General features: G+C 39.2%; 1 protein-coding gene across 1 annotated transcript in view; it reads left to right on the top strand.

Annotated features, from left to right (window-relative positions):
• LOC111871843 (heterogeneous nuclear ribonucleoprotein U-like protein 1) overlaps positions 1 to 24,496 on the top strand; it is a 59,780-nt gene that overhangs the window by 16,715 nt on the left and 18,569 nt on the right. The window contains exons 5-11 of the mRNA XM_023865218.2: positions 3,133 to 3,275; positions 5,776 to 5,872; positions 11,763 to 11,875; positions 16,376 to 16,636; positions 16,724 to 16,846; positions 19,514 to 19,642; positions 23,394 to 23,562. Coding sequence (XP_023720986.1) covers positions 3,133 to 3,275; positions 5,776 to 5,872; positions 11,763 to 11,875; positions 16,376 to 16,636; positions 16,724 to 16,846; positions 19,514 to 19,642; positions 23,394 to 23,562 — 1,035 coding nt within the window. The remainder of the gene's footprint in view (positions 1 to 3,132; positions 3,276 to 5,775; positions 5,873 to 11,762; positions 11,876 to 16,375; positions 16,637 to 16,723; positions 16,847 to 19,513; positions 19,643 to 23,393; positions 23,563 to 24,496) is intronic.

Genomic DNA, 24,496 nt, shown 5'->3' with positions numbered 1-24,496 from the left:
ATCATTTCACAGTCTCTAGTGTTTTTTGGTCTATCTTTATTGTGACTGGGGTTGCTTGTCTCCAAATTTTCATTACTTTTGTTTTTTCCACATTCATTTCCATGCCATAGCACCTTCCAATTTTGATTAGTCTATCAATCGTGCCCTGTAGCACAGTTTCTTCCTTAGCCATTAACACAAGGTCCTATGCATATTTCACAGTTTGAATAATTTTCCCTCCTAATTTGAAGTCTCCAAGCCCGTCCAGAGCTTCTTTGGTAAGGCATTTGCTGTACAAGTTGAACAAAATTGGTGATAAACAGCATCCTTGTTGGACTCCTCTTCCAATCTTCACACTTCTTGTCTCCCCTCTTTATATGCCAGAAAAAAGTGGGTAAACTAAGGAGAGCTGAGAATAACTTGCGCTACAGCTCTAGATTTAAACGGTGGACAAGTGTGACCATATCAGGAACAAGGTTTACCAACTTTACTTCTGCACTGTCAAACAGCCAAAGGGCACATATATGGCCACTGGAGTAAAGGTTGGGGTGGTGTGGTCCCAATCATCCATGGCCACCATCACAGTAGTCCACACCTTCTGGTTGCCTTCATTGAGAATCCTCTTTCCGCCCATGTGGAGGTGCTGCATGACCTCCCAGACCTTTACCCCATTGAACACATGGGTTACCTCTTCTTGCATGTAGTCCTAGGGCATCTTGACAAGTACCTGGTGGACCAGCTGCTTGATGCTGGTAGCTAATTCTTGCAGAAGCTCGCCTTTCACTTTTGAATGGTGAGATGCAACCAGTTAGAGGTTCTCGTAACAGCTTTTGAGCTCCCAGATGATGACTTTATATGCTGCTTCTGTAGGGACACTAGTCAGCAGCCTGCCCCTGCAGGGCAGCAAGTTGATGCTTGCCTTTCTTCCAGGCTGTCCAGTTGTTCCACAGCACAGCCTTGAACTAATTGAAGTGGTACAGGACCTGGACCCATCAAACCTTTATAGCTTTATGCTATCTTTGCCAGTTGCTGTGTCCCAACTTCATATACTCCCTGCTCAGACGTCTACCTTTTTGAGTGTCTTTGTCACTTCTTTGTCCTGTCATGCTCCTTTGTTCTCAGTGTCAAGCGCCTTGCAGAGGTTCTGGTTCTTGGCAGCCGCTAGTACGCTCACCGCCCAATAGTCTGGCTGTGATGGTTTCTTCAAATTCAGTCTGGGTAGACTAGATGGAGCTTATTGTCACCTTTGTCTCATCCTGGCCAGTCTTATTATGGCTCTTGCCCCATCCTGGCTGGTCCTAGTCTCTTTGTGGTTGGCCCTCATGTCACTTGGTTGACATTCCAACCTGGCAGTTTGGATCAGTTTCCTGTTTACTGTCCCACTTTTGACATCAGTGTCACATGAAATGACTTACTGTCAGAAGTGGATTTATTAGACGGTGCTGCTGCTTTGTTACAAGTAGTTACACTTTGCCATAGGCTGCGCCATAGCTCAAGTGGTTAGTATGCTGGCTTCCCACTGCAGCGGCCCAGATTCAATCCCAGGTCTGGACAAGTGGGATTTGTGGTGGACAAAGTGGCACTGGGGTGGGTTTTCTTCGAGTACTTAGGTTTCCCCTGCCAATCATCATTCCACCAAATTCTCCATCATCATAGTCACCCGGGGCAGGCTAGAATAGGCCAATCAGTGGCCGCTGTGCCGAGTAGACCCAGTTGGACTCCACCCACCACTAAGCAATTTTTTTTTAATTAATTAACGCTGCCATTTGACTCTTCATCTTAATTCTTCTCCCTTGTTGTCATGGTCTTATTTCCTAGATGCTCTGTCATTGCAGACTGACTAACCAGATCTAGTATGCTCCTAGTGTACTTCCTCTTACACTGTCATTGGGGGGCTGCAGTGCCAACAGTAATTTCTGACTCATGCTGGGTGTGTTCATTACCAGGATACAGGTTGTGATGTGGTATTGCTCATTAATGGGCATCTCTTCCATATTTCTGCTGTTACAATATGAATCAAAGAATCTGGTCATGTGTTTTCATCTAAAGTTTTTTGCAGTTCCATCACATCTTCAGAGACACAATGGCATATATCTTGTTAAACTTGAGATTGTCACAGCATTGGCAGTGAAGAGTGTGTGGATGTCCTCTCGCATTCCAAGATGTAGCCATTTTTTAAGTCTCAGTTCCTTTTGCCATTGTATTCCAGTTTCGCCCAACATCTCTTCCCAAATGTCCTTCCTTTCCATTTTCCTTGTACAGCATTGTTCCTGGTGCTCTTTTTCTGTTACCTCTATTCGACCATCACTCCTTTTATGACTTGTGTCCCTTACACTGTACCATTCGTGCCCAATGGGTCATCTCTCTGTGTTCTTTGCATATGATAAAATAACTTGCAAAGATCACAGTTTCTGAAAACTACTTTGCCTTATGCCCTTATGGTACCTGGTCCCTTAGATGGAGTGCTATGTCTTTTATGTTAATACCAGAGGTGTGCGTAACTTACTGATGTGAAAAGTGTGACAGTGGCATGTGTACTGATTGTTCATTGTGCAGGCTTATTAGATGTCCAGGGAGCTTCTCAGAACTCTCTGTCAGCAGACTCAATAGGATCTGCTGGCAAACTGAAGGTTATTCATGTGGTGATATCAGTGAGTCAGTCAGTGTTGCGCCATGAAGCGTTACAGGAGCTTTGTATAGTGCTCTGTTCTGTGTCCTTATGGCTCATGTGAGATACACACATTACTGTAAATAACCTTTGTTATTACTCATACCTGAATTATGTTGACAGCTACAAACATACTGTGTTGAGTTAGTGCAAAGTTAAAATCTGGCTGGCAGCCCCTTCATACCAGAAAATTTAAAACCCTGGCTGATAAAGTTTATAGTTATCACATTTGCATAAGTGGCTAAGAGTTGTATGTTATCCAGGGAACATTATTTCTGATACCATTGTGTCACAGTGGAGGCAGGATGAAGTTAGATCCAAGTTTCAATATAGAACTATTCTTTGGACCTAAAATGGATCATTGAGAAGTGTAGGGATGGAGAGTTGTACCCGAGGATTGTATTGGAAGTATTTTTCCATCATAAATATTTACTGTGGAATGAGATGATCCCATAGGAGGGTAAAGATGGGATTTTTGTTTTCAGATGATTCGGACTTAAACCTGGTTATTGACAAAGAAAGTTTTGCTTCAGCTGCACCCATGTTTGATCATGGGTTTGGTTACATCTGGGCTGGAGCACGAGCCACATATGGGTTTCAGAAAGGAAAAGTGTTTTTTGAAGTTAGAGTAAGTAAACTGTTTTATATAATAAAACATTTTCTTTATAATATTGTGACTCGTTACCTTACATCCATCGCCGCGACAACCACTACAATCGGAACAGACACTTCCACGACAACAAATACATGGAAATTGTGGAGCTCCCGCAGCGACAAACCGTAGCAACGAATTGTCGTTGAGTAACAACGGATGAGATGAAACATGTTACCGGTGTAATCTATAAGGACCGTTCCTGAAGCAACGAACGTGTCTCCCGAGAAATGAACTGCAGAGAGTTCGTTGCGCCCATTACGTAACGGCGGACAGTAGAAATGAAACAGTGAGGAATGGTGTCTGGTATCCAGTCTGCAGAACACTTACATAAGTCATAACCCAGACGCCATACGATATAGAAAAGACAGCAAGAAGTCATTATTGAGTATTGAAGTATTGAGAACGAGACAGTCTTCAGATAGCCGCCGCCAGAGACAGTTGAGATCCAACCACGGCAATTGAAGTATTAAGCCAGAAGTCAAGTGACACTGCAAGCGATAATAATTGTAAGGTGTGTAAGAGTGAATGTTCAATAAAGATACGCTAAGTCCAAGACCAACATGAAGTTATCTGTCGCGTGACATACCCAACATGTGACAATATATTTCATTTGTCATCGATGTGTAGTGTTGTTCTAGTTAATTTCAGCTCTAGGATATGTATGAATGCATGTAGTAAATCTGCATTTATGATTTGGGATGCAGTGGATTTCAGCACCCTAGAAAATCTTGAAGGTATTTGAGACTTAGATACTTGAGTTTGGATCAGTTAAATTGAATAGTAAATGAAGGTAAACCTTTACTTGAGACAGATTAAATAGTGGTTCCATTGTATTATACTATGTTTATAAAAGGTGAAGTAAGGTATATTTTCTGTGAGAAGTTCAAAGATGTCAAGAAATGCATCTAAAAAGTATTCACTGAAATGTGTGCAAGAATTTCCTGTCATTGGTCCATGACGACTAATGCAAGAAATCAGTAACACCTATTCACCATTTTTACATATTTATACAAATTTTTGATACGTGCTGGAAACAGAATAAATGCTAAAAGTGACGTATGTAGCAGCTGCTCTTTTTAGTATTGCAAATTATTACTGTCTCTTTCAACACATCTTTTTGTTCCTTCAAGCACTGATGGTCTGATGGATTTGCGATTTTTACATTGCTACTTTTGAAAGTTTCAGAAAAATTTAAAAATTGTACTGCTGGTTTCTTCCAGCTCTCCAATTAATAACATTTGTCTTATATATCAAAATCTACCAGAATATGTGTCTGAAGAAAAATGACCCCAGAGGTTTATGTCATTAAATAATAATGAGAAATTATGCTTGATTATAGAACAAAATAAAATACATGAATATAACTATTAATACATTATCCTGTATGGTGATCAGCAGATATATTTTGCTGTTAATAATAAAGCTAGCGGCCTCCGTAGTCTAGGGGTGACATTCCCACCTCATGACGCAAGGTACATGGGTTCAAACCTGGCGGAGGTTGTGGAATTTTTAAGGGTGGAAAAATTCAGGGAACAAGTCCTCCAGGAGGGACTTTAAGCAGTGGGTCCCGTGTTGTAGATTTACGGCACGTAAAAGATCCTCATGTCTCTAGGAGACCTCTGAGAAAAATTAGGCAACGCATTTCCCGCCCGAGTAGTTTCCAATGCCTCTGGTAGATGGGGGAAATATCAGGTACCAGGCCGACCTCGTTGGCTGAACGGGGCTGATAGCACGCACCAGCACTGATAGGGTATGGCAACAGTAGAAATTAAAGGGGGACACACAATGGACCAATAACTGGTCTAAGTGCATGGGGAAACCCACGCCCTCTAATAATAATAATAAAGCTTGTGCAGCTGTAGAGGTAACAGCAGGCTGGACAATGATCATGGTCACTGCTTAAATTCACTATTACCCACAAGTAGCATTCACACAGTCACACTGTTTAAAAATCATTGGATCATTCACTCCAAAGTCTGTTCTGTTATTGTTAATAAAATGTAAAGCTATCCCTGTGACAGGCCATGAAGGCCTATAGGGTTGTGAGGCAGCAAGGCTCCCACATTTTCTCTATATACACGTGGCTCACAGATGGTGGTAAAGTTGTCAGCCTTGTGCCCTGGCCGCCCTTTACCCCCCAAGAAGATTCCTAGCACACTAGCATTTAGAGGCTGATTCAACCCCAGGGCCTTAGTGAGGCTGGAAGGCAAACTCCACCTCGTTGGGACTCGAACCCATGACCTTCTGGCTTGTAGCATAGTGCCTTAACCAACTATGCTACCGTCCGCCCCCGTTCTCTTATTGTTACCAGACTTTAACCAGAACTGAAATGCTGATTTTAATGTCTTACGAAGAAAATTTGTGAGAATACGTATATGATTTGACAGTCCTCAAAGTATTAAATAATTTTGTCATTACTGTAGTAAGCCAATTTAGTAATGGAAATGATAAATTGTTACAAACGGTGTTCCAGTTGATTGAAAATTGTGATGTGTCCCACCTGGGAGATGAACCCACCCCTCATGTTGTAAGAGTTGGCTGGTCTGCAGGTGACACCTCTATGCAACTGGGTAAGATTTTTCACTTTTTTGCTTTCATAATTTAGGTTTTCCATTAAGCATTATTTTCATTCGCAGGCTGATATATTATCTTGTGTAGGGTGGTACACGTGATGAAATGACAGGTTCTAGTTCAGATGATTGGAATTATTAGCCCTTTGGTTACAATTCTTTCAATCACACTTAGTACAGCACTATCACTGATTTACACACACTTCATAATTCACTGTTATAAACACACACACACACTCTAGTCCTCTCCTGGTAATGCAATTAAAACACAGGAACAAGCGCTTCACATCACTCTAACTATTATGAACGAATAAGGTCTTCTAAGCACACAAAATCTTCACATGATGAACTTTCCTTGGCTATCTTACATCGAGAACTGTATGTCACTTAAACACACTCAGTTACTCTGAAATACTCTCAAACACTGCCTTGGTTATTCCTGGGATCTCGTTATATAGCCTCCACACAGAAAACAGCCTATATTGTTGTAAAAGAGTGTTTTCCGTAACGTTGCATAGCAGCAGTCTTGGTGCCGACCCGATAGAAATCCAGTCACATGACAACCATCTAGCCAGCCTATTGGCATGCTGACTTACCTAGCAATGAACTGTAAACATTGATCCTATTGTTGGCTGTGCTAACATGACTGAAGGTTGTTTACTGGTTGTTGCCTAGAAACATTCTAGCCATCCTCACCACAATATTATCATATTTTATTTTATTTAATTTAGTGAAATTCACTGTCATCTGGTTTATGACATTGATTCTTAACACACATTTGCGTTGCTCATACTTTCTTTGTTTCACATGCTTTTGGCCCAAAGACTTTTGACCCTACCAGTGTTTTTCTATGTTTCAAGTAGAGTGAATGTTTTCATGGCAGTTTCATATGTGCTTGAACATGCTTTTCTTTCAAGCTGTGACTGGCAAGTAGTCATACCTTCCAAAGGTACTATGACAGAGACAAGCCTTGCTCCATTATCCTGACTGAATTAAGATTTTGTCATCTGGAGGCCCACATCATGAAACCCAGTGACTAAAATGACATGCAAGTTTTCCCATGTGTTATTTTTAACTTTGTTATAGGAATGGGGAAGGATAGCCCAACATGGAAGTAGGAAAGTTGTTCATTTGCAGCAGAAGTGTGTTGTTTGTGGCAGCATGGCAGGAGGTTACTGTGTAGCTGTAGAAGAAACAATGCAGGGCATTTCCATACCTGTGGCATTGACTCTACTTAATTAGAAGTTCACTAAAACAATCAGATTTTATTTAACTGTACCTCACAGCATATAAACGGGTTTTGCAACATGCGCTGAAGCAAATACAATTAAGTCACTGTGCATGCACACCACACACTTGCTTTCACACTGTATAATGGCACTTACTGAATTACTTTTACACTGTATAATGGCATGATGATTTTCTTTCCTTCATATTGATGTGACTACCAAGACATGGTTTGTTTTGTTGTGAATAGCAGCTGTGAATCAGTGCAACTCATGCACATGTTATTTTGTATGGGCTAAATTAATTGGTCATGTGGCTATGAATACAGATCACAGTGGATTGCAGTTCCAACTTGTCTTATTACTTCTGTTTTATATGAATTCTGTAACATCTTTGATGTCTTTCCACTGTTATTTTTTAACACAAAATTCTGTTGCACATCTCTACCTTAAAACGTTTGCTTCACCATTGCAAAACAGGTGTCTTAACAAGAGCTCATACAAACATATGCACTGTGGAAAATGACAACCTTTGCAGTAGTTGCACATGCACTATCTCAGCAACTGTAGATGAGCAATGTTGTCATTCTCATTACTTGTCAAACTGCCCTTGTAAATTTGCAGCCCTTGTGTTGAATAATAGTGGCATATCTCACATGTGTTCACATGCACAGACACAAATAAAGTTTGCGAACTCAAAGCTGTAAAAGTGCTACGTACTTCATTGCTGAATGTCACTGTGGTCGCTTTCAAAGTACTCCTCTTGGGACGGTATGTACCGATGCCAGTGCCTGGTGCACCCTTCAGTACAGTTTTGGAAGTGGTTCTGTGGACTGGCCTTCAGTGCTGCCATCGTATTACTCCTGGTGTTATCAACATCAAAATGCCTTCCTTTCAGTATTTCCTTTATCTTTGTGCTAGATCTGGTGAATGGGATGTTGGTCCAGGTCAATTATTGTTTACTAGCTAAAAACTCACCCCCCACAGACAGTGTTGAGTGTGTAGGTCTTTGGTGCCATTTTTGCGCATCAGCCTCATGTTAAGATCGTCAGTTAAGATTTTCCTGACTTTGTCGATGTTTGCTTGCTCTGTTATGCTCCTGACAGTCAGCCAATGATGTTCACACACAATTTGATGAACTTTTGCGATGTTTTCTTCGGTTCTGCTTGTTGCTGGCTGTCTTGATGTCTCTTTGTCAGGGAGACTTTCTCTTCCCTCAGAAAAACATGTCACCCGCTTGTAAATTGTTGTTTTCTTCATAGCATTATCCCTGTAAAGTTGCACTTATATCTGTCTGATTTCACTTCCACTCTTGCCAAGTTTAACAAGAAATTTAATGTTCGTTCCGACATTTTCATGACGCACACCAAAACACACTCAGACAATAATAGACAGAACTCAGAAGGAGACTGCCATAGATCAACAGCAACACATGTGTGAAACACTGGTATGCCAGCGTCATCAAACCATACTGAGGTTTCTGTCCACTGCTGCCATGGCAAGCACAGGGTGGCAAGTTCCCGAACTTTATTGTCAGACCTGGTATGTAAGAGGAAGTTTCATTTATTTATTTCCTTTTTCTTCCTTCTGACTCATACAGACACCCATATCTCAGAGGTGAGCTAGCTTTATGATCAGCACACATTACAGACACAACAAATTAATGAAAATTATATGTTGTCAGTGTACCTACATATCTTGCCTACACAGTGCAATCACAACCACAGTTGGCACCTTTATCCCATGTGTGAGGCTGACAGTTGCATTACTGTAATCTCTTCTCAGTTGGTGTAATATTCTGTGACAGCTTTACTGTTGGCATGTGTAAGTTAAATCATTTTTTTCTGAATTGGCTCCTCTGTTTATACAATCAAAATATCACATGTTGTTACATATATGGAATAAGATGGTGTGCTGGAATCACCGAAATTCTGGCCCTTAACAAGAGCTCTGAACATCGCCATGTTTCAGCAGTTCTGGTTCCTGATACAGGACAGGTCTAGTTTTCCATGAAATATAACCCATAATAGTGTTCAGAGTGATATGTGGCAGTATAGGATGGTGAAGTACAAGTCTCTGGCCAGTGAAGAACATGATATGCAGGGTTTCACAGTACACTAGACCCTCACTGATCCAGTTACAGTCCAGCCAGATGTAGTATAATCCAGGCAGATATATGAATACATTTTTTTATGTATTATCAAAGTTTCTTTTGTCTTTTAGGGCTATCTTTTGCTTCATTAGTCCAGATTATCATCTAATGTGGATGACCTCTTCCCCCCCAATTAATCTGCATTAGCAAGGGTTTGCTGTACCATTATCACATAATGGAATCTTCTGTACTGAAGTGGAAGATTGTCACTGAATGCTTTGCTGTTTTAATTCTGGGCCAAACATATGCATTCATGGCTCATTCATTGTCAAAATGTTAAGGGACTTGTTTTAAATGCTGGTGAGAGCCACATATGCATGGAATTCCGGTCATTATTGAACACATGACATCCACTGTGCACAGATATTATACTTCCATATGTGTTCAGTAAAAATGTGAAACACTTTCAGATCGAGATTTCCACTTCATCCACATTTGTCCTCCATAATGTGCTGCACATGTACCCCCCCCCCCCAATACGAAGTATGGGCACACATGTTCGTCATCGTTTCTTACAAAATGTTTCAGCTCATTAAGCCATCACATATTTGACTTTTTACATTTGTCTGTACTTGTCCGCAAATATTCCTGTGTACAGAAGACACGTGATTATAAAAAATTAGATACCTGATGATGGCTTAATGAGCCAAAGCATGTTTTAAGAAACAAATATATTGTGTGTACATACTTCCTATTATGGTGACAGAATAAAATAAATAAAATTCAGACATACAGTATGATACTAAAATACGTGGTGCAATCCAAAAGTTCCCGAAATATATTAATAAAAACTATTACATCTTACCTAGATCTTGTAAGATTTGAGGCTTTCACTGCGGTGACTATGAAGAAAGCAGTCTTTTGGGATTTGGCACTGTGTATAAATGGTGTTAACACCACTTATACACAGTGCCAAATCCCAAAAGACTGCTTTCNAAACAAATCAACATGGACTTAATGTTGCTCTTGACTTGTCAAGCTTTTTTTGGCCGAGGTGAAGAAGGGCTCTTCCATTGCGATGATTGCTGCCTGATTTCAGGGTCGTAGCCATAAACCCAACTTTTGTCACCAGCGACAACCTTCGAAAGAAAGTTTGGATCCTCTTGAAGCTGTTGCTGAAGTTCCTTGCAGACTTCCAAGCGATGCTGCGTCTGTTCATTTTGCAGCAGTCGTGGCACAAACTTCGCCGCAATCCTCCTCATATTCAGTTCCTCTGACAAAATTCGTTGACATGTACCATAACTTAGTCCCAAGGTGTTACAGAGGTCTTGGATGGTCAGTCTAGAACCTTGCAGAATCAGATCCCTAACTTTCGTGACATTTTCTGGTGTTTTGCCTGTTGACGGCTGTCCCGAACGATTGTCATCATCAGTCAATGTTCAGCCATTTTTAAAACGCTTATACCAGTTGTAAGTTTGTGTCTGGCCTAAACTGTTTTCACCAAAAGCTTGTTTCAACATTTGGTGCATTTCTGCAGCGGTTTTCCCAAGTTTGAAAAAAAACTTTATACAGACACCCTGCTCTCTCAGGTCAGCCATCGCAAAACCACAGATTCACGGAAAAACAACAGTGGAAATACGTTCACCAACAATAAACCCAACCACTCAACTCGACGCCGCTTGCCACACTGATTCAAGAAGGATGTGTGAGGAGACACCTAGCAGTATTTTGATGTACTCATAACGATTCGCGTGCAAAATTCAAATTTCAGAAACTTTTGGATTGCCCCACGTATGTTTTAGTGTTACATGTGGGAGTTTTCTTTTCTGCTGCATGTTACATGCCCCAAAATTTTCAGATTGATGAAGAAAATATGTGGATCTCTGTTAGATTATTGATATTTTGATCTCATATTATGAGACTTTGCACTGCTTTTGCTTTGTGAAGTATGACACAAACTGCCAGATCATCGTCACCACAGTTATTGGTAGTGAATCATCTCATCAGACAGAATGTGTCTGACCTGTCCTCCATTCTACCTTTGGTGAATAAGGACACAGCCCTAAAATTGTTATTAAATACTATGACTGAAAAATTATGAGCTACCAAAAGGGTTAAGTAGTACACTGTAGTACGCTGTGAAAAAGTGGATAGTGTTGTAAATTGTGATTGTAGTGAGCAAATTGGTTTAGGAGGGAAAATCATTCTCAAAGCATTGCCCACCTTGTAAATCCCTGGTTTTGACCCACTATTGAGAAGTTACTATGATAAGACCTAAACCTTCCTTTAGCATATTATGGAATTTTTATGTTTTTTCCCAGAAATGTGTTGAATTTAGTCACTGTTCCCACACCCATGTTCTTGAATCCGTTAATCTTGGTCCATAGTTCAGCATCAAACAAACACAGGAATCTTATGCACTGTCTACCCAGTAAATATAATGCTAAGCCTAAAATGGGTTCACTCACTGGTACTGTCATACAGGAAGTTCTTGGAATGCACCTAATTGTCATGTTTGATATTGTCTGTGCATGGATGCTAATAATTAACCAGTCTTTTGTTTTATGTGAAGGGGAAGAACCATTGTCTTATGGTTATGGTGGAACTGGTAAAGCTTCAACTGACTGCAAGTTCAAGGATTATGGAAAGTCATTCTGTGTTGGTGATGTTGTTGGAGCACTTTTGGTGAGTAGACTGGTAGTATCTTAAAACCTACTTGTAACTCTTTTCAGGAGACCTCTGCTGCATTTCAGTATTCACTGGATTGTGATATGATGTTGGACAAAATGAACCCCTCTTCCCAGTGACAGGCTTTAAGAGAAAATAAATTTTACACTTAATCCAGATAACATGTGTGAGTACAGTTACCCCCTTTGTCCATATGTTTGTAGAAGCCTATTTAAACCTGTAGTAGACGTTTCTCACGGAGTCATCAAAATACAGCTTCACAGTTCCTTGTGCACTGCTGGCAGACTTTGCAGAATCGGTGTTTTCAGAAAACTGAATTTTACTAGGTTGGTAAGGGCCATCAACATTTTTCCATGGCCAATCACTCATTTATTCAAATCTAGGCCTGTTCGCTCTTGCATCACCACTAATTTTTCATTGGTTTCCTCATCTGTGTTTATCACAAAATAAGCACTGTATTTGTATTCAGAAATATCTGCTTCACTTACACTGTTGTTAATTATACACTTCTTCAATACTAGACTGTTCCAAAACTTCAGATGTGTTGAATATTGCAGGGTTATACAATGTACTGGGTGGTGCCATTTTCAGATCACAAGCAGCCATTTTAAAGGTTGGATAACATCCCATATAGTTCTTGTGTTATCCTTTAGAAGAAGTAACCAACTCATACAGTGAAAACTACAGTCTTTGGATATATATAATGCTGCAGTTAGTTTGCAATGACAAGTTTTATGTGATCTTGCAGTTGGCAAGGATGTACTCAAGCTGCTACCAATAGTTTAGTTTAAGGTTCGTGAGTGTGTTCTTAGGTTACCAGCTTGGGTTAATAATAATATCTTATGGTGGAACTTGTACTACATAATTAGGCAATCATAAACACAGAATTTTTCCAACAATTTTGAGCAATGACTGTCCTGAACTGTGTAGATGACTTTGTGTCTGTGAACAGGGCTGTGCAAGGTTGTTCATGTTCAGACTTGTTCCAGAGACTAAACTGCATTTGTTAACTCTCAATCCGCCCCCCCCCCCACACACACACATGCACATATACATAACAAATTGAAACTGTAGCGGCCTTTGGTAGTGAGGTGTTTTGCTTTTTATAAATTTTCACAGTTCATTTTGACAGTTATTGCAAGTTAGAAAGAATGAAGACAGTTATTGCAAGTTAGAAAGAATGAAGGTGTCTGGTAGTGCGGATATTTGTTTTGATCTGTATTTACAATTTACAAAATTTAAAGTTATGGATGACCAGAGATAGCAGAACTATCTCATTCAAGGGAGGCAGGACTGCATCCAGTGATATTAAAATTCCTGGCTTCACATTTTTGGTGTTTGCAGGAATGGTTGCAGAGATGCATTCGTTAGCTTGGCCATGTTATTATTATTATCATTATTGTTGGAGGGGTGGGTTTCCCCATGCACTGCGACTAGTTATTAACATTTTAAAGCCTAAAGGTGACATATGGAGTCATAAAAATAAAGTCAAGGGGACGAATGACTCCATATGTCGTCGCGCAGTCCACGGGTGCGGCCAGCTTTTTAAAATCTAATTTTAAGTTATAAATTCTTTTTCTACTTACATGATTTTTGGACACCAGCTATATAAGTTGTCTCTCTTCCCACCTGTGTCATCTAACGGAATGTTGGCTTCGTGTGGAAATCTTGGAAACATTCGGAAATGCAGAGTCCGACGTCACACTTCACGCACTTTGTCCGGACGGTTCTTCGTTTCCCACGCGAAGAGCACACACGACACCTGAATTACGAAGTAGAGGAAGTAGGCCTGTGATGTGGTTTGGCCTCCTCTAATCGAGATATCTCCGATTAAACGGCAGGGGTTCGACCCCTGGGCCGTTGAGGACGAGGTGGACCCCTTCCAGCATGTTCCGCACAAGAGCGAGACGAAATTCTCTGTGTGACAACAGGATGTAACTGTTCAGATCCAGGAGATGGAAAAATAGTTTATTTGTCCATTTCCAGGTTCGACGACAGATGCTATAACTGTTTGCCACAGTTTGCCCACAGCTCCACCTGAATAATTATTCACACTCCTCTTGCCATGCTGGTGTGGTGGTCCTCAGGTTGCCGACTAAGGTGATGGTTCTTCGTCGAAATCAATTTCTGATTCACTTTCCTCAACGCCCCTCTCAGAATTGTCGGTACAACAATCTTATTCGGAGTCATTTATGAGCTGAAATATGTCCGAGTCTTACAAACGAGACCACGCAATGGTTGGTTGGTTCACAACTTTGCAGAATGCTAACTTTGACACTGCTTGGCTGTGGTTTTAAGATGCTAACCGTGAAAGTTCTTATAATCTACTTCCAGCAGAGTGAGAACAGAGAGCTTGTTGTGTAGTTGCAAGCGATAATAAACAATCAGGGTTCTTATATACGAATAGATACTCGCTCACATCTCTGCATGCTGAAAGAACGTAGGTGACTAGACAAGGAAATGCAAGACTAAACATCTTCTACATTAGTGTCTGCTGTGTTGCCACATCTGCTGCATTCATACTTGCAAGAACTGTATGAATTCTTGTAGAGAGACGACAAATTGGGGAATTATCTTGTTGAAATCAGTCTAAAATTGTTTACACATTTTATAAAGTCTGTAAATTACAATATCTGATTCTATATTCTTTCTAGAAAAAAGCAGCGTTTATTTAGTTCATTTATCACAAAAATTGTAGAAATCACAGCAATTTTAGTAAATGATTACAATTTTTATTGCTTTATAATCGCAGGCATTTAAATTAAATCAGTCCCGTAGCCATTACTGGAATTTAAAGGGCCGTCTCTTAAAGGTTAATCTATTGTGCATCCCCCTATAATTTCTACTAGTTGCCGTGCCCTTCCAGTACTGGTGCTCATTATCAGCCCCATTCTGCCAGCGAGGTCAGCCCTCTCTAGCAGTGGTCTCCGATACTTCCCCCATCTACCGGAGGAATTGGAAACTACTTGGGCGGGAAACTTTGCCTAATTTTGTAAGTTTTGAGGTTTTCACGGCGATGACAATGAAGAAAGTCGTCTTCTGGGTTTAGGCACCGTGTATTCTTCGTTTTGGCCGACGTTTCGGAGGAACTTAGCGCCTCCATCTTCAGAGCAGTTGAATGGCTTGGAATGCAGAGAGCAGTAGCTGTGGTGATAGGATATATATATTTGGTTTTAATCGCTCCCCACTGCTCCCATTGGTCCGTTCTCCCTAACCACCCCCCCCTGCCTACTTCGTATATAAGCAGCACCTTTCACATCCTATCACCACAGCTACTGCTCTCTGCATTCCAAGCCATTCAACTGCTCTGAAGATGGAGGCGCTAAGTTCCTCCGAAACGTCGGCCAAAACGAAGAATACACGGTGCCTAAACCCAGAAGACGACTTTCTTCTTTGCCTAGTTTTGTTCAGAGGTCTCCTAGAGACATGAGGATCTTTTACGTGCCGTAAATCTATGACACAGGACACACGGCTTAAAGTCCCTCCCAGAGGACTTGTTCCCTTGAATTTTTCCACCCTTAAAAATTCCACGACCTCCCCCGGGTTTGAACCCACGTACCTTGAGTCATGAGGTGGGAACGTTACCCCTAGACTACGGAGGTCGCTTTAGCTTGGCCATGTTTATCTGTCTGCATGTGAGAACTCAAACACTGGCAAACAGATTGTCATGAAATTTCATATTGGAGAGTTGTAGCAGAAATAATTGATACATTCCAGTTTTGGTTAAAGTCTAACAACAGATACTGTACATGAAAACTTGCTTGTGTTCTACATGCATCTTGAGTGTAACACGCCCTTAATTCACTAAACATTTGCCGGGAGCAAGAAATATTTCAAAACAAAAGCTGTAAAACGCATAATACTGATATTATGCCCAGTACATTTTTTCCATAAATCTTACAGTTTTTAAATAATTAAAAGTAATTGTATGTGTCATTTATTTTTAGTGGGTTATTTTACTGTGTTTTCATTACTACAGACTATATAGTGTTCAATGATAGGATGTAATAGATGATTTGGAAAGGCTTCTAAAGGAGGTACTACCTCAACATTACACATAGGCAGCAGACAATGGTTTTGGTTCATTGTAGACTTAACCACAGACTTCCCCACTACAGTTCAAGTCCACAGAGAAAATCATATGTTTGTAGCTGGCTGTTGCTCTTTTCCTTATTCCATCACTTTACATTGGCTTCAGGAATGCTGCATTTCCTCAATGCTGTTCACTCTTTGGCATACCTGGTAACCATTATTTTAAAACTAGTGTTATATACCAATCATTATGATGACAGTCCTTGACCTGTCTTCATGTCACTTTGTAGTGGGGAAGGAGTCCAAAAAGGTAGTTCTAGGTTCTAGTGTAGCTTGTAGCAATGAATATATATTACAATCTGTGTCATATATTCTGTTTGAGGTTTATTTGCATGTATGACTTTCCTGTATGTGTTCTTTAATTTTTTCACAGTTTAGATTCATTGTACGCTATTATTATTGCAGGATTTGGACAGTGATGCAGTTACAATGATATTCACTATAAATGGAGAAACGCAGGGTGTGGCATTTAGCATTAATCGTTCTGAACTCCAGGATAAGGCTCTGTTCCCACATATTCTGAGCAAAAATACCAAATTCAGATGTAACTTTGGCAACGAAGACTCCTGGTTTCCACCTCCAGATGGTTACACATTCGTGTCACACATAGCAGCAGATCAGAGAGTTAGTGGCCCAAAACGTCCAGAGAAAAGAGAGGACTGTGAGGTACGTTCTGTCTTCCATTTGAAAATAATACTTTTTTTTTCTTTGCTAGCAGTGATTGATAATGTGTATTTCAATTCACTTCTGCAGATAATTATGATGTGTGGTCTACCTGGCTGCGGGAAGACAACGTGGGCTAATGAGTACTATGCGAAGCATCTGGACAAAAAATACAACATCCTTGGAACGAATAACCTGATAGACAAAATGAAGGTTAGCATATTTCCACATTAATGTCAGTGATGATGTACATATTTGTGAAAACGGCAGCCTTGGAACAAATAACCTGGTCAATCAGTTGATGGTGTTATTGGAAACCTCTTTCAGTCTACATGTTGAGCCTACAGAGTTTATGTTTTTGTGGCTGTACTTTATATTTTAACGGCTTTTTATGGAAGGATTATATTTACAAATATAATAATATATATGTAATAATATATATACTTCTCTCATCCATAAGTTTAATGTTTCAGTCTTCCACAAGTTGAAATGTATTATATACTCGGTTCAGTTCCATTTTCTATGATTTTCATAATCACATGTTATAAACTGAAGTTGAAAAGCATTGTTAAAGTTATGTCAGACCATTCTAAATAAAAAATGCATCCATCATGTGTACCTGCTTGAACTTTACTACAGGTTTCATTTAAGCCCTTTTTAATTTGAGTACTGCAGTTCCATGGGTAAGCTTATATCATGTTGAATGAGAATGCTGTAGAATACTTGTCTTCTAATATTTATTTGGTTTCAGGAAATTTGTAAGTAGCTGATCTACTGTGCCACTGTACTGCAATTTTATCTCCAATATTCATTGTATGCAGAATATTTGATCAGTAGTTGAACAGTCAGCACTGGATTCATCACCAGTTGTCTCTAATAATTTCATCTTTCATGAACTTGATGTAGCGAAATGAATGTTCAATGAAATTTGTGTGAAATTTATAAAAGTGGTAGTATTTTTTATAATTACTGAAGTCAGTTTTATTGCCATTTATATAAATAGGCACACTGGCAGGTCATTAACAATTGTTTCATATTGTAAATTAATTAATTAATTTGTGAATCACTGAGCGTAATGTTTTACAACATGATTGCATCATTTCTGACAGAATTCGGTCCGTACTGTTTAAATGTTTCAGATCGCTATAAGTACCTCAGCAAACTAGATTAAGAAGTATGCCAGATGAAGAAGAAAAGTAATTTATTTCTATGTAATATCATTGGCTTTGCAAAAATAGGTTTATTAGTTTGGATGCTGTTAAAACCTAAATTCAATCCAATTGATTTCAGTCGTACTGTCTCCATGTTTGGCTGAACGACCAAAGAATCAGGATTTGATTCTTGGTGGTGGCAAAAGATTTCTTTCCCATATTGTCTAGACTGGCTCTTGAGAGCCACCCAGCCTCCTGTGCGGTGTAAAATGGGGCTGCTTCTCCAGGTGTAGAATCTTCCCTGTCGTCCATCATGGTGTCATCGATGGGAACATCAAACAGAAACACCTTCTATTATGGAAGCTTTTAATAAATATCTGCCTTCTGCTCTGAGGCTAAGGATATTTGATCCCAGTGATGTAAAATGGGGCTGCTTCTCCAGGTGTAGAATCTTCCCTGTCATCCATCATGGTGTCATCGATGGGAACATCAAACAGAAACACCTTCTATTATGGAAGCTTTTAATAAATATCTGCCTTCTGCTCTGAGGCTAAGGGTATTTGATCCCAGTGATGTAGCATCATGAAGGAGGTCTCTGCCAGTCATATATTCTGCTTCTCTCAGTAGGTGCTTTTGATAGTAGGACTTGAGAGAATTGATGATGCATAAATATGGGGTTTGAAGAAGACTAGTACAGTATTCTGGAAAGAACACAACTTTATTTCTTGTAAGCAAGATGTAGCTTTAGCATGAGCAGACCCTTCACTTATGACGAGCAGTAGCTGATGATGACTGGAGTGTAATTTCAGCTGAAGTCTGGAATGAGGAACTTACGTTCTGTTTAGAAAGAAAGTGGAGATGAGTGGAAAGACTGCAGCTGATAAGGCTGTTAGATGTTAAATGCCTTCTTTTAAATTCTCTGGTTGTGTATATTACTGGAAGCTATAGAGCTACAGATGAATCATTTCCATTGGTGCCAGATTTCTCTTATAGTATGCGTTCAGTATTCAGGGGCCCTGTACTAGATATGTGGAAGGTGAATATCAGGTTTTGTATAGTATTTTAAAACTTCTATATATCTTATTTATGTAAAGTGCAGTCATTGTTCAAAAATTGTAAGATACAGGAAAACGTTAAACTTATACATAAGATATATTGCTTTTATATATATTATTACCTAGTACAGTAGTGGAAAGGGAAAAAAAATGTATTCTGCAAGAACACAGGATGAAAGTTACACTATTTTAGGCTGTTATCCAATATTTTGTTATGTCATGTACTATGATCAATCATATTCAGTGATTTGGTTGTTGTTTGTTTAAGTATGAACTTATTTTAAATTAAATTTCAGCCTGTTTTTTATATTTTCTTTTCTATTTTCATTTTTCTTTTAAGATATGTAGTTGCTTTTGCTTTCGTATAATTTTTATAGTTTGTTTATTTGTCATGCTGAGTATTATTGTTTCAAGTTTTAATGTTATCAGTTTTTGAGTGTGGGTGTGGGATGTACATTCTCATTTAAATGCAGATTTCAATTGTTGATTTCAAGTGGGTTGTCGTCTGGATCAAGATGTCATTGTTTGTGACCTTGAGATGTTGCTTAGATAGAAGTTTGATATTTATCTGCATTTCAGAACATCGGCAGTTCGATATTTAAATATTTTCATTATGAATTAAAACAAATGATGCACGTATGAAAATTATGTCATGTGTATATGACATGTTTTAGATGATGGGCCTGCCAAGGAAGAGGAACTACGCTGGCCGCTGGGATGTACTTATTGACAAGTGCACAAAATGTTTGGTGAAACTGCTAGAGGTTGCATCTCGTCGCAGGAGGAATTACATACTGGATCAGGTAATTGTTGCTTTGTTTTTATTTTATCTAGCTAAAATCATCAGACTCATGTTTAAAAATGGCTTTCATTCCACTCTGGCAGGCAGGTATGACTGACGCATGACATGCCAAATAGTTTATATTTGGGATTAGGGCTATTAAATTTATTAAGGGATTTAAAGGTTCTTTTTTATATGGATATCTATCCATCTTTCTACAGAATGTATATGCTCGTTCCATTTCTCTTATAGAATGATCATATAGTAATGTAGTCCTACCACTTGTATGTTCCCTGCACAAAGTGCATGAACAAACTCATACGTCTGTCTGTCCATGTATCATGTCTGCAGAAGTAAATTTCAATGCTAATGCTGTATCAGGGATCTAGACTAAACAGCAAACAGATGAATTTCGTTTTGGTCCATATTGGTGCACCCAGGAATCAGTCATTGGTATCACATTATCCTGACCCCAAATCTTAGAGCCTGTAAGTCAAAGGAGAACCTCAAGAACTGCCGTGGGGGTCATATCCAGTAACACTTAACATATATCAACTTTATCAGGTGACCAAGATCAGCTCAAATAAGACCAGGCCAGTTTTTGGCTACCATAAGACCTCAGGTATTGCTAAGGCATCTGCAACATAGGTAAAAGGAAGAATGAGCTTTACTGATTCTTAATTTCACATGGTCCCTCCAAGTCACCTTAAGTCCAGGGTAACCCCTAGATATTTCACTGACCTGGTAATACATGGCAGTTTGTTTAGTAGAGTAGGTTGTAAAACCCTTGTGCCCTTTTCGTTTCAGCGAAGAGCACAAGTTCTGCCTTATTATGGAATTGATAGACATTACTTGGATATTTTCATTAACAATACGGGGAAGTCATCAGTATAGCCTTGTGTGTAAAAGACCTTTTCTGTTTAACTGTACAAGGAGCCCATCAGCCATTAGGCTCCACAGTAGGAAGGGCAGACCTCATCCCCGCCTCCACCCTTCCATACACCCCTCAGATGCAGACATTCTGATTCTTACCCATTCAGATGTCATTGTTCGAGAGCTGTCAGAACCAGAGATAATGAGAATGATAGAATGATCACATGCACAAGGGGTAACTGGAACTTGCTGTCTTCTAGCTAACAATGACCTTGCTGTAGTTGATGTTTAAAAATAATTTAAGAGCTGTTAGACATGGCAGAGGTTTGTGCACAACAGTGGAGAGAGTTACAACATCATAAGTGGCCGGCTCTAAATAAGGGGATATTCTAGAGACAGTAACACAATGCACAACCAACTAGAAGACCATGACTGTGCTGACACAGCAATGCAGAATGTGGCCAATAAATCTGAATATCTGCAGTTTTGTGCTTAAGGTGCCAAGAATCATCTGCCATTAAAAAAGTTGTATGATTTTTTCTTTTCATTTTCATCTTTCCCGAAGTTGCCGTTGCTATTTCAGCAATTATTGTGATGATGGCTCCTGTGTACAAAATTTATTCAGATCATGTGTGTGTAATTTTGAGACTTCCAGCTCTCATAGTTTGTAAAATATGAATTCTGATGGCATGTGCAAACAGTGACTTCACTCTTGACTTCAGGGAGTGCATAGCGTATGTCAGCAGAAGGGCATGTGGTTCATAGTGAACTCTGTACTTTGTGTTATCCGTTTAATCCTCTACACAGTATGCTTTGTAATAGTACACTTCTTCTTGTATTGGTACTGTTCCACCTAATTTCTACTATCCTCATTTATTCTGTTTCTTCTTTGTCGTTATATTCCTGCATATTTTCTTGTTTTAAATAATTTTTATCACAACCCAGAAAATAATATAAAGTAGTGGTCCTTGTAGTGATATTTCTAGAAATTGTAAATTGTAAATGATTGGCTTAAAGTTGTGTCATTTTGAGTTCATACAGTAATTGTTTTGGGACAGCTCTTTGGCTTTCCTGAGAGGCATGAGAGGTAGTAATAAGTATGTTTGCCCTGTAATCATCTCTTTCCAAAAGTGACCACTCTGCATTTTAATGTTAGTAAGCAGGCAGGATTATGATTAAAGTATTTTAACCTCACTTTTAGACAAATTATACGGGATATGTTGATTGTAAAGTCAACAGCTAAATTGGTATTATGCCACTGAAAGTGTTTTCTTTTGTATGTATGGCCTCTGAAATTAATTTGTGTTACACATTTCAGCAGTTATTTTACTGCATATTTGTTAACTGACACCAAGTAAGGTACTGTATTTGTTTTCTGAATAGTAAATTTTGTATTCTAATAACACGTGATAATACGTGTGTCTATTTAAGTTCTTACATGAGATGCATAATACATTCTGTAGATCATTATAGTGGTTATAGGAGATTGGTAGGAACTGTGTAGTCATATATCTGGGGTTTTGTGTATGTTTCGTTGTTAATTACTTGCTTAAATAGTGTGTATTTAAAGAGTGATAGAAAATTTTAAGGGGTTTTGTGCATGTGTGCATAGGAAGATATCCAAATTTAAAGGCAGGTGTATTGGTGTTGTAGCAGTTGAGCTCTAGAGTCAGAATGGGTCGAGTATTGCAGTTTATTTAAAAGCTGCAACCCCCTTTTGAGTGGTTTTTCTCGTATCTGTAAAACAGTGTATTGTTGAGAAGTACAGTGTTCGAAAGCATGCCTCTTCGTGCTCATGCTAGGTTGTATCAAAATATTGTTTGACTTGTACCGGTTTTGAAAATGTGTTGGTGTTTTAAGGAAAGGTGAGTGTTTAATCACTGTGCAGCTTAATTTTCAGTTCCAAGGAGGTCACACATTGTGGTAAGTAGAAAGTTGGATCCATACACTAAGATGACAAGGTAAGTCAGCAAATAAACTGAGGTAAGTTCCACTTACTTTCAAAAGGAACATCAGGCTATATGGGAATTAACTGTAGATTGAAAGGTAAGTTCTAGTATTACTTTATGTAAACGCTAGATTTCCTTCATCCAAAGCACAGATATGCAGCACCAGTTTAGAAGTAATAAATTTACTGCAGAACGATATTGAATGGCACTGTGTGAGAGGAGTACTATGTAGATACTAGATTTCAGAAATGTGCAGATTATTCTAATTTTGTATATCTATACTGAGGTTATGATAATTATAAAGCCTCAGAGTGTGGAGTTTATGTCAAACCTTATACTTAGACATGGGACCAAGAAGTGGAACTTTGGTGGTGTAAACACAGGATTATTTTCCCAGTGCTATAGTGACCATGTTATGAGAACAAGTTGAATTTGGCGCCATGAACATGCTGTGTAAGTGCTAGGTAATGTGTAGGCACTGCTACACAAACGAGTAGGTACTTAGAATCAGAGAGTGTATTTTTACATAACAGGACAATATTATAGAAGAAAAATAGCATAGGTTGCACAGATCTGTGATATAAGGATTAGTGTACATTGTCAGTCAGTGAAGACATTTGAGATAGTTGAGAAACTATATTTGAAGCAAGAATCCAGATGTGGAGAAAGCCAAACTAATTATTCTGTATCAGACAGAATTTAACTAGTAGAATAAGAATTGTAACATGCACATTTGTTCCCAAGACAGGCTTCTGGATGTTTCAACTTAGAGGTGAGTATCGGGTAGATGGGGTGGGAAGGGAGACACACTTACCAGCTACTAAACCCATGTATTGAGCCCTTGTCATTACAGAGTTGATGCTAACAATGTATATGAAGGATATGAAGATGGGGTCCTGGTGACCCCAGCATGGAATCTTAATCATGTCTGCAACCCTATACATTACACAGACCAATGTCTATCCATCGGCCCAAAGACGCAAAATGAGGGGTTTTGAGGGCTTCATACGGCGAGCAGTAGTAATTGTACCAACAGACGAGGAGTTCAAGAGGCGTGTTGAAAAACGGGAGAAGCTGGAAGGCAAAGATGTTCCAGACTCTGCTGTCCTAGAGATGAAAGGTAACTAAATGGACCAGTCTTCCGTAATACTTCATGCAAAGGCCAGGTTGAATTTTGCTCTTTTCTCTTACATATATACCTAGTAGTTGTGCATTAAGGCAGCCTAGTATATTGTATTACCATTCTTTTCAGTCATACTTGTTTCTGTCCCCATCCTAGTAACTCCTGTACATTTCACTTGTACTTGGTTGAACACTGTATGCTTTGACATTCTCTGATTGTTTTGCCCCCCCCCCCGGCGGTCAGTGCTGAAAGTGTATTGAAAATTTTAAGACCAATGAATACATACTGCATAAATAATTCTCAATCTGCACAGTAGATGTTAAATGTGCAAACAAATATGTGCAAGGAGGTACCAGGGCCAAGTGTCAGATATCATATACCATGTGTCCAATATATATCTGTCATCTTTCTTTGTAGTTTATTTAATAACACTGTCACTAACTCAGGCTGTAGTGTGTTGAATGATAAGTGAAGGTGAATAGTAATTTGGAAAGGATGTGGAAGGAAGTGGTTGTGGCCTGATTTAAGGTACTGTTTGCTTGGAAGGAGAAGAAAACAACAATAAATACATTAGGGTAGTTTCCTGTCCCACATTCAAACCAAGCACTTTCTGAATATGTCAGAAGTATTACCACTTCAATCAGTTTGCTTGGTTGTTACAGGTGAATGTTATCTTTTTTGTAAATTTACAATATATGCTGCTTTCCAACGTGAAAGTGGAAGTACAGTTTCAATTAAATGAATCCATTATTACACATGATATATTTGTAGATTTTTGGACATATCTGTACCACTTTTCTGAGTAGTTGTATTTGAGACGCTAAAAAATACCAAGGATTTTTTGTCACCTATTTCAGAATATATACTTATTAATTTTTATATTAAGCCGGATTTTAACGTACAGTTTGGTACAGTTATAGTTTCAGCCACC

Source organism: Cryptotermes secundus, unplaced genomic scaffold, assembly GCF_002891405.2.
Source record: "Cryptotermes secundus unplaced genomic scaffold, Csec_1.0 scaffold428, whole genome shotgun sequence".
NCBI classification, from domain to species: Eukaryota; Metazoa; Arthropoda; class Insecta; order Blattodea; family Kalotermitidae; genus Cryptotermes; species Cryptotermes secundus.
The sequence above is the reverse complement of the archived record's forward strand: the minus strand, read 5'-3'. Positions and strand labels throughout refer to the sequence as shown.